We start from the raw sequence: 14,122 nt of genomic DNA on the forward strand, positions 1-14,122 counted from the left end.
CTCCTAGGGAATAGGAATTCACATGTCCTTCTTTGCTTCTCCCATATGAAATTTCCTTATGAATCTAAAATTTTCAAAATGGTCCAAACTGTGTTCAACATTAAAGGAAAAGCAGCAACACATTCAGAACCACAAAATTCAGGATAATGTGATTAAATTACACTTATGGAGGGAGAATTGGCTCAAATAATCTGAGCTGTTGAAATGAAAATTATCTAAAATGAAAGTAGCAATCAAAAAGTACTCCTACAGATCTTAGTCTGATAGAAAGCACAAAGGAACAGGAAGATATTTGAGTACATTTCTGAAGTATGGAATATTAGCCTTGAGTAACAGAAGGAACCACTTTGTGCTAAAACAAACTGATAATATACAGGAGACACTCCTGCTGCCAGATAGACACAAACCAAATAGTAATTTAAGAATGGTAACTACCTTTATTTTCTTGTTACATCCTATTGAATGTGGACTTCAAAAAACTGGCTCAAATCGATTAACACTTGCTGGAATAAATATATTTTTCTAGTCTAAATGGGGTGTCTATTTAATGTTATAAAGCAAGTAATGTGGAACGGGTTAACACACTAATTTTGTGTACAACAGAAGGCAAAGAAGCAGAAAATAACAAGAACCATGGATACAGCTTCTGTTTGCAGCAGACATTAGTGTAGCCTTGCAAGCAGTCCAGAAAATTTAGGATTTATGGGATGAGAAGTTAAAAATATGAATAAGGATTTCTAAACTCTAAGTGGGGTGGTTGACTAGCTGGCAGAAACAAATTTTGCTAGTTAAGAGACTTGTTCTTATTTAGAGGTGGAGCTGCAATGATGAGAGTGTGATACCAAAATCTAGTACCTTCACATCCTCTCTCAATCTGTCCATTGCAGAAAAGAGCATCTGAGATGAGGTCTGGAAGCCGTCCATTTAAATCCACTGATGCCAAGCAGCCTTGAAAACCCTCCTTGGCATGGACGAGTTTTGGCAAGGATTTGTATGTTTCTTTCGCCACTCCTCCTATATACAAGTCACCTGTGGGAAGATCAAAGTTTTGGTCACAAAAGTAACTTGTCATTAACTTTAAACATACAGTAGGACAGGGGAAAAAAAATAGTGAGGTTTACTTTTCATGAAAAAAAAAAAAAAATTTCTAATGAGATATTTTCCCAAAAATACAAAACAATAAAAATATTTGAATACATTAGCACTAGAAGAAATTTCTAGAAGCTTTTTCCACAGAGAATTAAATGAGTTCAATACAATGTGTCCAAGCAGAGTAACATGTACCATGGGGTTGCATATTCCTGCACTGAAATTGGATCCGGGTTATTTACCAACTCTATGGCTTCGACAATATTTTTTGTTTGTTTCTCTGATCATTAGTAACTTCATTTCTGAAATGGAAATAACATATCCCATAGGGTTGTGTAAGGATTAAATGAGATAAAATATAGGAAGTGAAAATATGTAGTCAAGTCAACAGATGTTATTATTATCCAATCTACCTTCTGCTTAAAGAACTCTGGGTCTTTCAGTTAATCAGAAGCATTGTCAACAAATTCTCCCTACTGTCTAATATTACTTTTTTCTACTATGCTTAAGCCTATTATCCTTGCTTGTACGTGTCTTATTCACGAGTTCACTCCCACAAGTTTCTATATATTTGAATATTACATTCTTTTCAGGTAAAGTTATACAAATTTGAATTATTTATGCTTCTCTGGGATCTGTTAACAAGTTATCAATACAGAGGGTGCCAAAAGGGCCACTACTTAAAAAAAGAAATTACAATCTAAATTTGATTTTATTTCCTTTCCTATCATAGGTTATTCACCATATCTAAATGGCACTGACTAAATGTAATTAATTGACTCTAGTAAACACTTAATCAATGTAGAACATAAGGAGGGGGACCCCAAAATTCCACAATACACTGCCCCTGTTTATAAGTTGTGGTAAACATGCTCTATATAGCTACTCCCCTGACTTTCCATTGTCATTTGAATTTTCTCTCATATTAACCATTCTATCTAATTTCCATGCCACCTGATACATTTTCCCCACTTGAACACATTATCTCCTACACTCCTAATGTTTATGAGGGTCCCTTCATGGGACTTGCGAACAAGGAGAACTGATACACATGTCAATGCTCCTGCTGCTTGTTTTGTCGTGAGTAATAAATCCTTGGTTTCTGACCCAGAAATCTTATCTCTTCTATCAGCATCCATGGAACAGTACTAAGCTGATCTATTAGCTGGTAGAGCGTGTAAAATCAATCCATAGCTATAACACTCTTGAATTGCATTGAGTACATTAAGCTTTCTTAAAGTCATTTAACCATAAAAACTGAGAACTTAGGTCCCTGACCTACTAACTAAAACTCTCATATTACACTAGCATACCATTAATCCCATCTAATTTGCCCTGAAGGTACTGGATGTGTTTACTTCCTCCACCTCTTAAGTAGAACAAAGCATCTATTGACTGCTCACCATCATTCTTACTACTAAAGGAGAGCGTGTTCTTGGCCTCAAATGGGATACTATTTTTGAAACACTTGATTTTTTTTCTTCCATATTTCCTTTCTCTCCTTAGACTTTCCTCTCTTATATTTCAAGCCATTGTGTTTTAGTTGCCTCAGAGAAGGGCTATGAATCATAAACCAAAGATATAAAATTATCTTTCTGCATTTGAGTCTTAAAAGCCAAGACTCTTAGAGAAGTGAAATAGAATATATAGGCAATTACACAAGAAGAGTAAAGCTTTCCTGCCTCTCATGTGGGCAAGCAGGAGAGAAAGTTGGAGGAGAGGAAATGTGAACATAGTCATTAGTGAATGCCAAAAGGAGGGCGCAGTGCTCTAATCTGAGGGCTGAGCTGAAACCTCAGGTGGGTTTATGGGGTGATGTTGATCTGTGTGCATTTTCTCAACAGAACACAGAGGCAGCAGCGAGATCCTTGAAAAGAAATGGCTGCATGTTAGATTTAAGCATGCTGGTAACTTAGGCAGCTTCACAGAACTTTCCATTTTCCACTGGTGTGGGAGCAACAGAACAATTCCCGGAGTGGCACAGAAATACGTGAAAAATGACTGACCTGAAGGGGTCATGTACCCAAAAATGAAGGTGCTGGGTAGCAATACAAGTGCTGGGTGCCTGAGCTATAAATATAGAATATTCAAGGTCAGCTCCTGTGCAATCTCTCTCTACCTCCCCCAAAATTGGTACAAGGGGAAGTCCCCAACCCCAATTAATTCAGACACAATCCCAGAGAAATAAAGAAACTAAAATTGCTTGACATCATATTTTCACTAACTCAGAGTCAGAGCTCAAAATAGAAACCAAGGTGAGTTACAGAGAAAATAAAGTTAGCTTTCTTGCACATGTGAGATTGTGGACTGAGATTTATACTGTCAAATGTCGATGCAAAGAAATGCTTCCTACATGCATTTATTCAACTAAATTTGTTAGGAAACTTCAGCTCTCCTCCAGGCCTAATGAATGTAGTATTAGAGAAGTGTGTGTGTGTGTGTGTGTGTGTGTGTGTGTGTGTGTGTGTGTGTGTGTCTGTGTGTGTGTGTCTGTGGGAGGGTGAGAGGTGTTGAATGAAGAATTCTTGGCATGGCTTCAGGCTTTTCAGATGGAGAATTCAGTACTGAAAGTTATGTATGGGATGCTATATATTTGATAACCAATTTTCCTCTTTCTGATTATAACTTCCTGGAGGAGAGAGACGTGTGTCTTTGTTTTAGATTCTCCCACAGTGCCTAGTACTGGGCTATAAGCACTAAGTATTGTGAGGTACTTGACGGATTGAAGTCACCATAGAAAAAATTAAGAAAGAATGGTAAGGCAACACAAGGGGAGAGAGCTAATTCTAAAATGCATTTACTTCCTTTCCCCACTTCCTGCCACAATCCTATTTTTTCCTATTAGAGAACATAGTTGCCTGAACAACTTTTTAAAGCTTATTGAAGAAAAGTAGTAATCTCTCCCTTGTGTCATTAAAGAGCAGGACATATTGATTCAAGCAGCGCAGGATGCAAGCCTCAAACATACCAAGGTGGAAGAGTTTGGCTTTATAAGTAGGGGAATCATTTTAATTTTCATTACTGAAGCTGCACTTAGCACCACCATTTAATACTGTCTTTATAAACTCTTCATATAGTAGATAGTGGTCTCAAGTCCCCTGTTGGGTTGCCATCTGAAGAGAACAAAGAAAACCCTTAAGTGGCCTGAGACCTGTGTAGCATTAGCACTTCATCAAAGATGCAGCATCTCCTTTTGATCCTTGGGGCGATAGAAAGAAAATGACCCATTAGCACTAATGGGAGCTTGCAGGCAACATCCTGTGCATGGGAAGGAGGATGTGCTTTCTAATGACCCTTGTGTGAACAAGAGTCAGGATGGACATCTAGTAAGAGCCAGTTTCCTACAGATGTGAAGCCATCCTGTTACCTCTTCTTCAAGCTGAAAGTGCTTTTTATTCAATCCTTTAAGTAGTCCATGCATGCAACTGACAATGCAACAAAGTTGCTGGGGCATTTCCAGCAGAAGATGCAAAGAATATGTATAAAGTCAGATAACCTCAAACATTTGGGAAGTGGGTTTTTAAAAGAAATCTCAAGAATATTGTTATCCTTAGCACTACTGCATGTAAGCAGTAGTGCTAAGGATAACAATATTCTTGAGTATATTGGTTTATGTATAGATGTATACATATATACACATGTATACATACACACATGTATATATACACACGTGTATATATGTGTGTATATGTATATGTATACAGAGGGTGCCAAAAAATATATACGCTTTTTAAGAAAGGAAAAAAAAAAAAGTATCAATTGTAATAATATATATCGGTAACAAAAGATGAATACAAGTCATGTTTGACTTCTGCAATGACAAGAGGTGCTCAAAGTGGTTACCATCAGCATCCAGACACTTCTGATTACAGGGAACTACTGCTTAAGCATAGATAACATTTCTTGAAACGTGTATACATTTTTTTGCATCCCCGATGTATATACATGAATGATCTGAGGTGATGTCACACGTATCCGTTCCCTGGTAGGTGGACACAATCATGAGTATGGAATGATGCACCGGCTTTTTAACTTCTTAGTTATATCTGGCTATATATACAAACCCTGGCTCTACCCCTATTGCTGGTTTTAGTGTAGGCACAATGTTGCTTAACCATTTTCAGAGTCAGATTCATCATCTGTGAAATGGGTTAAAAGTGCCTACTTCATAAGGCTCTGAGGATTACAAATGGAAGTGTTGGGTATGTAGCATGCATTCAGCACAGGACTGCCACTGGTGCGGCTGTGTTGCTATGCCTGCTAAGGATTACATAGCTATAGTGTACCTCATTCTATGCTGATTGCACTGAGAGGCCCAGAGAGTACATTCAGTTTCTTGTTTCTAGTCTAACTGGAGTGTCAAGATGTCAAATTTACATATCCTATTTTACTTGATTTAGTTTACAGTCATTTGTGTACTTGAAGTCTGCCTTGCACCATACTATAAGCAGCTCAAGAGCCTCCTTTGATGCACTCAGTTTCAAACCCAGCAGCATCGAACTTGGTAACATAAACAGAAGAGTTGCTTGATAAATATTTTCTAATCGGATATAAACAGAGTAAGAAACACAAGAATTTTATGAAGCCCCAAGGGCCACGTTGTAAGGTTCATGTTAAATCTGCCTTATAAAATCAGAGAAATAAAGGGCATTCATTGTAAGGTGGAGCACCATGGAAGAGTTTAGACCAGAAGAAAGTACAGGACACATCACATTATGATGACATAAATATAGGTGATGGGCCTGGTATATCGCCGATATATCACAAAGACAAAATGAATACAGCATCCATGAAAGAACCTAATAGGTCAGACTTGGCTGGAAGAGAGAAGTTTTCAAAGGGGCTCTGATAAATAGTATTGCATAAGTAAAGTCGAAGGAAAGGTTTGAGTCGCACAATAGAATTTATGACTACTGGTTTAAAAATAAAACAACAAAAAAGTCCCAAAAAATGTAAGCCATGCGAGCTAGAAAACGAGGGAATCTGAAACAGTAATAATTTGGAGAGAAGACATGAAATTACATTTAAAATTAAACACGTGAAATTTGAGTAGGAGTGTCCTACAGGGATCAGATGATATAAACCGGGGACTTAATGAAGAGATGGTGGGGCTGTTAGGTATGCTTTGGGAGCCATCAACCCAAAGCAGATAAAATGAAGTGGTGTAAGAGGTTTTTCTTCCTTCTCTTAAAACAGGAAGCATAAGGCAATTAGAGCAAAGACTCCAAGCTCCGCCTTGAGTCAGTTTTCCTGTTTATTCACATGTATGTTTTGGTGCCTCTTAAACATCTCACCTTCATTCCAGATAAGAAAGAGCATGCATAAAAAGGACAACTGCTTTGTAGATTTAGATAGCTAAAACTCTAGGGAAACTTAAGAAGTTTCCTGCAATCTCTTATAAGTGACATTTGGGGGAGGAAAAATGCTGAATACACACTGCGTTACTTTCCTTCTGGCTGGACTGCCGAAAGTACAATTCTGGAGGCTTTGATAGGAGAGGATTGGACTTTGGGCAGCAAATTTGGAGACAACGCTAACTTTCCTCTCAATTCTTCTTGTGATTGTCTGGTAGAAAGTGTGCACTCAGGCTGGTCTAGTTTCTGACAGTTATTCTGCAGGAAAGGTGTGTTCCCTTACCCCAGGGAACAATTAAATCCTGTCCCCAAATTTGTATCATTATCTTTAATTTTAATCTTTTGTTGCATATCGACGAATGAACTACTGCAGGTCAGATCTGGACCACATACCTTAATATAGCTTTTCTTTGGGAGGCAAATGGAATCTAAGCCTCTTTTTATAAAAGGTATGCCCTGGTAGAAGAACAATTATCTACAATCCCTGGGGAACACACCCTTTTTTATTTCCCCTGGGGAGAGAGCCAAAGTCACTGTTTATTGTTACTGACTAAATAAATGGTATTAAATTACTGAAAACAAAAGCATGGGAAGTCATTAATATTTCTCTAACACATTTGAGTTCAAGAGTAGACACATGAAAACTTTTATAACAAATCACACGTGGGACTAAACAACACTTTCTAAGACCACGTCTAAGTTCAGAGCACACCAGATATTTAAGTCAAAGCTGGCAATTCAAGTAGATGTTTTGCTCTAAGATATAAGATCTGTGTCTTTCATAGAGCTCTACAAAAATAATCAGGTTGATTTTAGAAACTCTTTGATGAATAGATGCTCAGTGATCATCAGTTTGATTTATCCATTATCCTTTCATTTCTATACACCTTAGTCTTCCTTGGTACCTAAAGGGTTTAATTCTAGAACAACCCATTTTTCTTCTATAGGAAATACCTGTAAATCCTTATCATTAGGCTTCACTGGGTTTTCTAACTTCAGCCGAAAATCAAACCATCACGCCCACCCCACTCCATCCCCCCCACACATACACACTGCAAAACTACGTCTAGAGGTCCCTGCTTTATAACAAGCACATTTTTAGTCTCCCTGCGACCCAAAATGAAATTTCAAAAATTTTGTACCTTCATTCTGTATCTCACATCTTACATTCAAACCATTGCCAAGAACTGACAACTTTGCGAGTACTTCTGACATTGGTCCCTTCATTTTCATTTCCTCTTGTAGTTCTCGTCTACCTTTCCCCTACTATACCTTTCATGCAATAACCTATTTATTACCTGGTGTCCCTGCCTCCATCCACCCTCCTCAACATCATATCTGTCTCCCCTCTGCATCTGATTTCTTCAATACCTCTCCCTCTCTTCTAAACAAAGCCCAAAGTTAGCAGTGTTCAAGATTTTGAATTATCCAGTCTCAATGACTTTTTCTAAAATTTGAACACTCTTTCTCCAATAACTTTTGCCAGGCAGAGAGTTCAAATAACATCAATCATCTCCCTATATCATTATCTTCAGTCAATCTGTATTTTTCCAATACTGCATGTTCATGTTGCTCCAGCATTTTTTACAGTACATATCACTTCCATCATGAGGAATGGCTTTCCTCTTCCAATGCTCCACTTCAAACTCCCATCCAATTTTGAGGACTCATCTCAAATTCCACCTTGTTTCCCCAGTCATCGGCAAGTATGACCTTTGAGTCTCCATCAGATTTTGAATCTCTTTTCTGACAATTACTATTTTTCCCACAGTTCTTCGAGTGGATGCCTTATCTTCCCATTATTTTATAAATTTCTTGAGTTAAGCATCTTTTGATGCTCATTATCACTTAGTAGGTACTCAATAATTATCTGTTGAGTCACTGAATGAATAGATGAAGTAGCAGTTTGCATTCAATAAATAACCAGTTAAACAATAAGTGAAAGTTTTATGATTACAACACTCTTATTGATCACTGGTTCCTTCCAACTGAGAAACAACAAAGTTAACTGTGGAGAATCTTTCTTCTATTAAACCCTTTCGTAAATAGAGGTGAAACCATCCAGCTCATTAAAATGCAGTGGCATTTTTCCCCATTCTGATAGGATAATTCATGACCAATTTTAACTGACTATATTGGATATATGTGTAGAGAGAGGCAGACAAAGATAGAAATACAGAAACAGTTTAGGGTATCAATGTGTGGTAATGAGAACATATTCATGTGTCTTCTTCTGTAGTTAAAAAAAGTGCCAAAATCTTTGTGAGAAAATAAGTCTCAGCCTATCCTGGCTCTTTACTGAATTCTGTCTCTGGCCATTCTGTCATGGTTGTCCAATTTACAAATATGACTGAACTCATGTGGCCTCCCCATAGGTACACTTCACACTGTGGGCACTTGACACTATTTCTCCAAACTCTTCTACCATCACCCATCACAAGTAAGAAAGACATGCACTTACTTACTGTGTGTGGCCACAGAACAGAACTGAGCTAACTGCATGAGACCCTTATGTTCTGCCCTAGTAAATTTGCTAATCCTGCCTGCACTTCCTGTTGGTTTGCAGATGCCTCACTCCATCTCGTCTTTGGGCCTCCACTCAAGGACTCCTGGGATTAGAGTCCTGGTCTGCTGTAAGTAGCTCTTAGTTCCTTGCCAGCCACCAGCACTCATGATTCTACAGTAGGCTCCCACAGCCAACAGTATATTGTTTTTGCTAAAAAGACTTTGAATTTCACAAAACTCACTGAGACAACTGATTTTAAATGCATAGAACCCTGCTAAGGGAGAGAGGGCTTCCTCCCTCCTTGGTAACCAGTTTCAAGAATCCCCGTCGTCAAAACCAGAAAGGACTTTATTATTATAACAATAACTGGTATTGGTGTAGTAACCTAAACTTCACCGAGAACTTGCACATGTATTGTTTCATTTGGTTTTTACCTGGTGAGCTATAAAACAAAGGTTATCATCGACACATGTTGTGTGAACTAAGATCCATAGTTCCAATGCTAGAAAATGGCAGGGTCTGACTCCAAGCCCAGGCTTCCTGCAACTATGATAATTTTCACTTAATCTGCCTTGGTTTACACACTGCATACTCTAAGTGACCAGTTTGTACAGCTCCACTATTACAAAATACAGGGACGTTTTGGAGTATCTTGGTCGGTGGAAAAAACTAATGGTTAACAATGGTTAGCAGGTGTCTAAGCAAATTAACAGATTCCTGGGACAATGGGAGACTCATATGTATGCTGAGTAATCTCTCCAAGACAAAGTTAATTTACTTCCATAACCATAAGTATTAGCTATCTAAATTCTGACCAACAGGTCGAATTCTTAAGACTCCCAAATTTGAGTTTTAGATGCGTCGGCTACTTTTCAATTGTCTCCCACAAAGAGACAATAAGGAGGACACTGGCATCATTCTTGGCCCGACCTAATACCTGTGTGTGAACAGGTGGGGAGCCTCCAGTCGGGTTTTAGTTCAGACCTTAATGTTTCCCTGTAGTGAGCCTTTGAGAGTTAATATTGACATTATGTTTCTGGACAGGACAGAAAATGCTTTCGATATTCCAAAATTTCTGTTTCTAGCTGATATTTTTGAAATAAAATTGCCCGAGAAGGAGAATTTTTTTTTTAAAGTATGATTATAAAACTTACAACATGAAGATAGATTTTGTTTGTGTGTTTGGCCAACACAGTGTGAGGGAAAGCTGGTGGGCATGTTAAATGGGAAATAATAAAGTGGAATTGCTATGGAGGTATATGTGGTAATCCATCTTCTTTTAAACCCACTCTGTGTCAGTGACACTGGGTAGATGGATAGGAATTCAGGAATATAAATTCATGCCAAGCTAACTTCATCTCATGGCTTCGTAAATTTACCTTTAGGTGAAAAAAGGGTTCAAATATTTTCATTATCTTTTCCTTTTTCCCCATGCAAGTGACAGCCAGTTTAGATACCTCAGCTATCCTTTAGCGGCAGAAAATCCTGTCGCCATTTTGTGTTTCATTTTCCACTCACTGTCTGATACTCTCTGGGACTGCACACAGCTTACAGAGGTTCTCTGTTTCACAAATATTGTTACACCTTATACATGTACAGTGCCTCGGTTTGAACGGTGCTTTGCCATTTCTTATTCATTGGATCCTCATATCAACTCTTCAAAATATGCAGGGAGTTATTTTTATTATTCCCCACCTGACAGGTGAGCAAACTACCCTTCTGAAAAGGTAAGTTACCTGCCCCAGGCAATACAACCAGAACGGGAAGAAAAACACTGGCACCCAAGCTTCTGACTCCCAGGCTATCTCTTTTCTTACTGCACCACACTACCTAGTTTTACTAAAAATCGCTCAGTGACAGAAATAGAATAAATGGGGGAGTTTAAAAATGACTGTTCTGGAAATTAACAAGATGAATAACCAGGGGACCAGTGTGAGGACCAATGCAAACCTGTTATCTCTCCTAAGATTTTTGAGTAGCTCAAATAACTATTTCTTTTTCAAACTAGCTTTTCTTATTTCAAAGAAATTTAATTTTCCTATTTCAAAACAAAAGGACATTTATTTTGGGTAGGGAAGATCTAGTGGTGTGCTGGGTAGGTACAAAAGGACAGCTCTTCCCATAATAGTGGCCTGTTTAATGCAGGTGAAAAAAATGCATCTGTTCTCAACTTAGATATACAGGATAAAAGAAGGTAAAGCCACCAGTGGTTTCCTGGATAGTTTGAAAGGACAAGATACAAAGCACACACACACACAAAAAAAAACTTTACAGGCATTGACAAATGCTTCTAAAATATTATGAGCTTCGTAAAGTCAAATAAAACTTTTTTCTTTAGTACCTAAACTTTTCTGTATTTTTTCAAAGAAGAAATTTTTTCTGTACCTAAAGGATGGAATACTAGCAATCAGGTCATCAGGTCCTGTAGGAATAGTATAATTCCCTAGGACATATCTCCAAACATTTTTTCTTCCAATACTTAAATTATTCTTAAGGAGAAATGCAAATAGTTAACAGCAGCAATGATCAAAAAGGGGTGCAGGGAAGTGTTGGGGAACTTTCCCTGAAGGCTAAGAAAATGTAGGGCTTTAACAGTTGAATGCACTAGCAGATAGTCCTCTGGTACAAGCTGATTTTTGATTGGCCAATCTCCAATCATCCAACCAAGTACTGTATTTGCCTGGGCCTGTTTTAAGCACCTATATATGCAACTGTTCTATAGACTATATCTTAAGGACACATAGCAATTAAACCGTTTGGCTATAGTATTTGAGGAAGACTTCAGGTGCTAAGGAGATAGAACCAATATATAGGTTCTATATAAAGCATAGGCATGGGAAGAGTATGTGGAAAGTGAAAATAGAAACATCCAGTTCTTCTGCAGTTACCAGAAGTGAAACTTTTAGCCCTACACAATGTAGTGATGTAGAAGTTTGGAGAACTAAGTTATATATGGAGGGGGAAATATTTTTTATTACTCATATATGACATTTTCCCCTAAGATTAAAATAAGTGCTCTTTTACTCTAGATACTCATAAGAAATCCCTTCTAATGTGTTGTCAAATAGATAAGATGATAAAAGTATTTAAATACTTCTATAGACCTGGGTTCAAATTCGATCTCTAGGCAACTCAGGCTTTCTGAGTTTCCATTTCTCATCTGAAATATAAGAGCACCAGTATTTCACTCATCCAACTGCTATAAAGATTAAGAGACCATCCTGTGAAGTAGAATATCAAAATTTAAGTTTTGACTGAAGTGCCAACACAACAGATAAAAGATAATGTGAGTCTGAGACAGATACCCAAAAGCAAAATTTATTAAGGAAATGATAAAATACTGGGTCTCAGCTCATGAATTCCTCGGTACATCAAGGCCATCATCACCATCCTCATCACAGCAATAAAAGGGGTCAGAAATTGGAAAGATGCCTAAGATTTTTTTTTTTTTTTTTGAGGTAAGTCTTACTATGCAATAAGTTTTCTCTGCTGTTCTTGAAGGGAGACTGCATGCTAGACCCAAGCTTAGCGAGAAGACTCTCAGGGTTCCTGGCGAACTTGAATCCTGCAGTTGGGGAATAGGGCTGGTGCTGACATACTAAGAAAGTTTTAAACAGCTTATGGCAGCAGAAGGGAAATCAGAGCACTTGCAGGGCTCTCAGGGCTGCGGGGCACACAATGCACGGGAATTTCTTGTGGGCAGATGCGGACTCCATGTGCAGTGAGATCAAACCAGGCAGGGCTCCCTGGAGACAGAATGGACTCCAGTAGTAAGAGCTTGTGTGGAAGGAATAGAAGGCAAGACCACTCCACAGAGGTTTAGGGCAGGGGGTCCCTGCAGAGGAAATTTGGATGAACCCAGGAGAACACCATGAAAGGGGGAGTGAGCTCAAGGGATCTGCGAGACCAGAGTCTGAACGTTAGTTAACGTCCCTAGTCAACAAGCTATGGGAAGACGACAGCAGGAAGGGACAGAGACCATCCTACTGCCTGCACCCAGCTAAAGCAGGCTGCAGCCCTGATTGTCAGTTCTGATTAGCTGAGATTAGACAATTTCTAAATTTTTGAATTAAAGTTATGTTTTCTAATGTAAAATTATTTTAAAATCAGCCTAAACATTTCCTCTAAACCAGTATATGGTACAAATATCTCAACACAATACATTTTAAAGTTGCCAAGTGGTGACCGTGTCTGGACACATGGCAGGTCACCCTCGTGGTCAGAGAAGGATTAGAAATTTGTGACTTCCGTCTCAGAACACCCGCAACCCCTCACCCCTGCAGAGGTCATAACCAGGTCCTGGGACAGGCAGATGATAGCCTAAAAGGATCTGGCTCAGGTATGTGTCTTCTCAGGTATGTGAACTTGGCCATGTCATTCAGCTCACCTGTACCTCAGCTTCTGTGCAACTTGATTATATTTGAACATCTTGCTTATCTAATTTAATAATTTCACATATAAGCCCTGAACACAGTACCTGGTCTATAAGTATTCAATAAATGATATTATTCATTGACTTAATTATGAACATGACAATAATGAAAGTAGTTTATTGTAATACAGCTCTGAATAGAGGGCAAAGACAGAGTCTAGGCCACAAGACACTCTGTCTAACAGAGACACCCAGTTCTGCATACACTCTGTCACTGTGTATGATTCAAACTCGTGTCCCAGCATAAGTACAAATAATTATGTCACATACCATTACACTTTCTCAAAAATTGATGGAACCATGCATGTTAAATTTATAAATGCCAAAGACATGCTGTGTAATCAATATGGTACCTTAGTACAGGACCTTAAAGTGCTTGAAGCAGTCTTTGAGAAACCGCTGAACTCCAAGGGGGACACCAATGGTGGGAGATCTAAGCAGTGTGTGTGTTTAGGGGGGTGAGGAATGGGGAGAGAGGGCATGAGAGGGACGAGGGAAACTAGTACAGCCTGGCTAGGAATGTTAATAAGCAACCTCAAAAATCTAGGCATGCCAGATCGGCTGTCATTATGGGAATGAGGCCGAAATATTGCCAACATCTGTCATTTGCAGGTGGGCCTTATAAGTCTCCACTTGTGACAAACCCTGGAGCTTCGAAGAATATGCTGGCTGCACTGTTAAGAATTAAATGAGGTCCCATGTGTAAAATATTCATAATAGGGCATGGGATGTGATAAGACC

The 14,122-nt window shown here is 38.6% G+C and overlaps 1 protein-coding gene across 27 annotated transcripts in view; it reads right to left on the reverse strand.

Annotated features, from left to right (window-relative positions):
• The window catches only part of NRXN1 (neurexin 1), a 1,055,762-nt gene that overhangs the window by 513,346 nt on the left and 528,294 nt on the right, over positions 1-14,122 (reverse strand). For all 27 annotated transcript variants that reach the window (XM_074331970.1, XM_019719348.2, XM_074331968.1 and 24 more), the window contains one exon: positions 856-1,029. In XM_074331970.1, coding sequence (XP_074188071.1) covers positions 856-1,029 — 174 coding nt within the window. The remainder of the gene's footprint in view (positions 1-855; positions 1,030-14,122) is intronic.

This window comes from Rhinolophus sinicus, linkage group LG05 (assembly GCF_036562045.2).
Source record: "Rhinolophus sinicus isolate RSC01 linkage group LG05, ASM3656204v1, whole genome shotgun sequence".
Classification (NCBI taxonomy): Eukaryota; Metazoa; Chordata; class Mammalia; order Chiroptera; family Rhinolophidae; genus Rhinolophus; species Rhinolophus sinicus.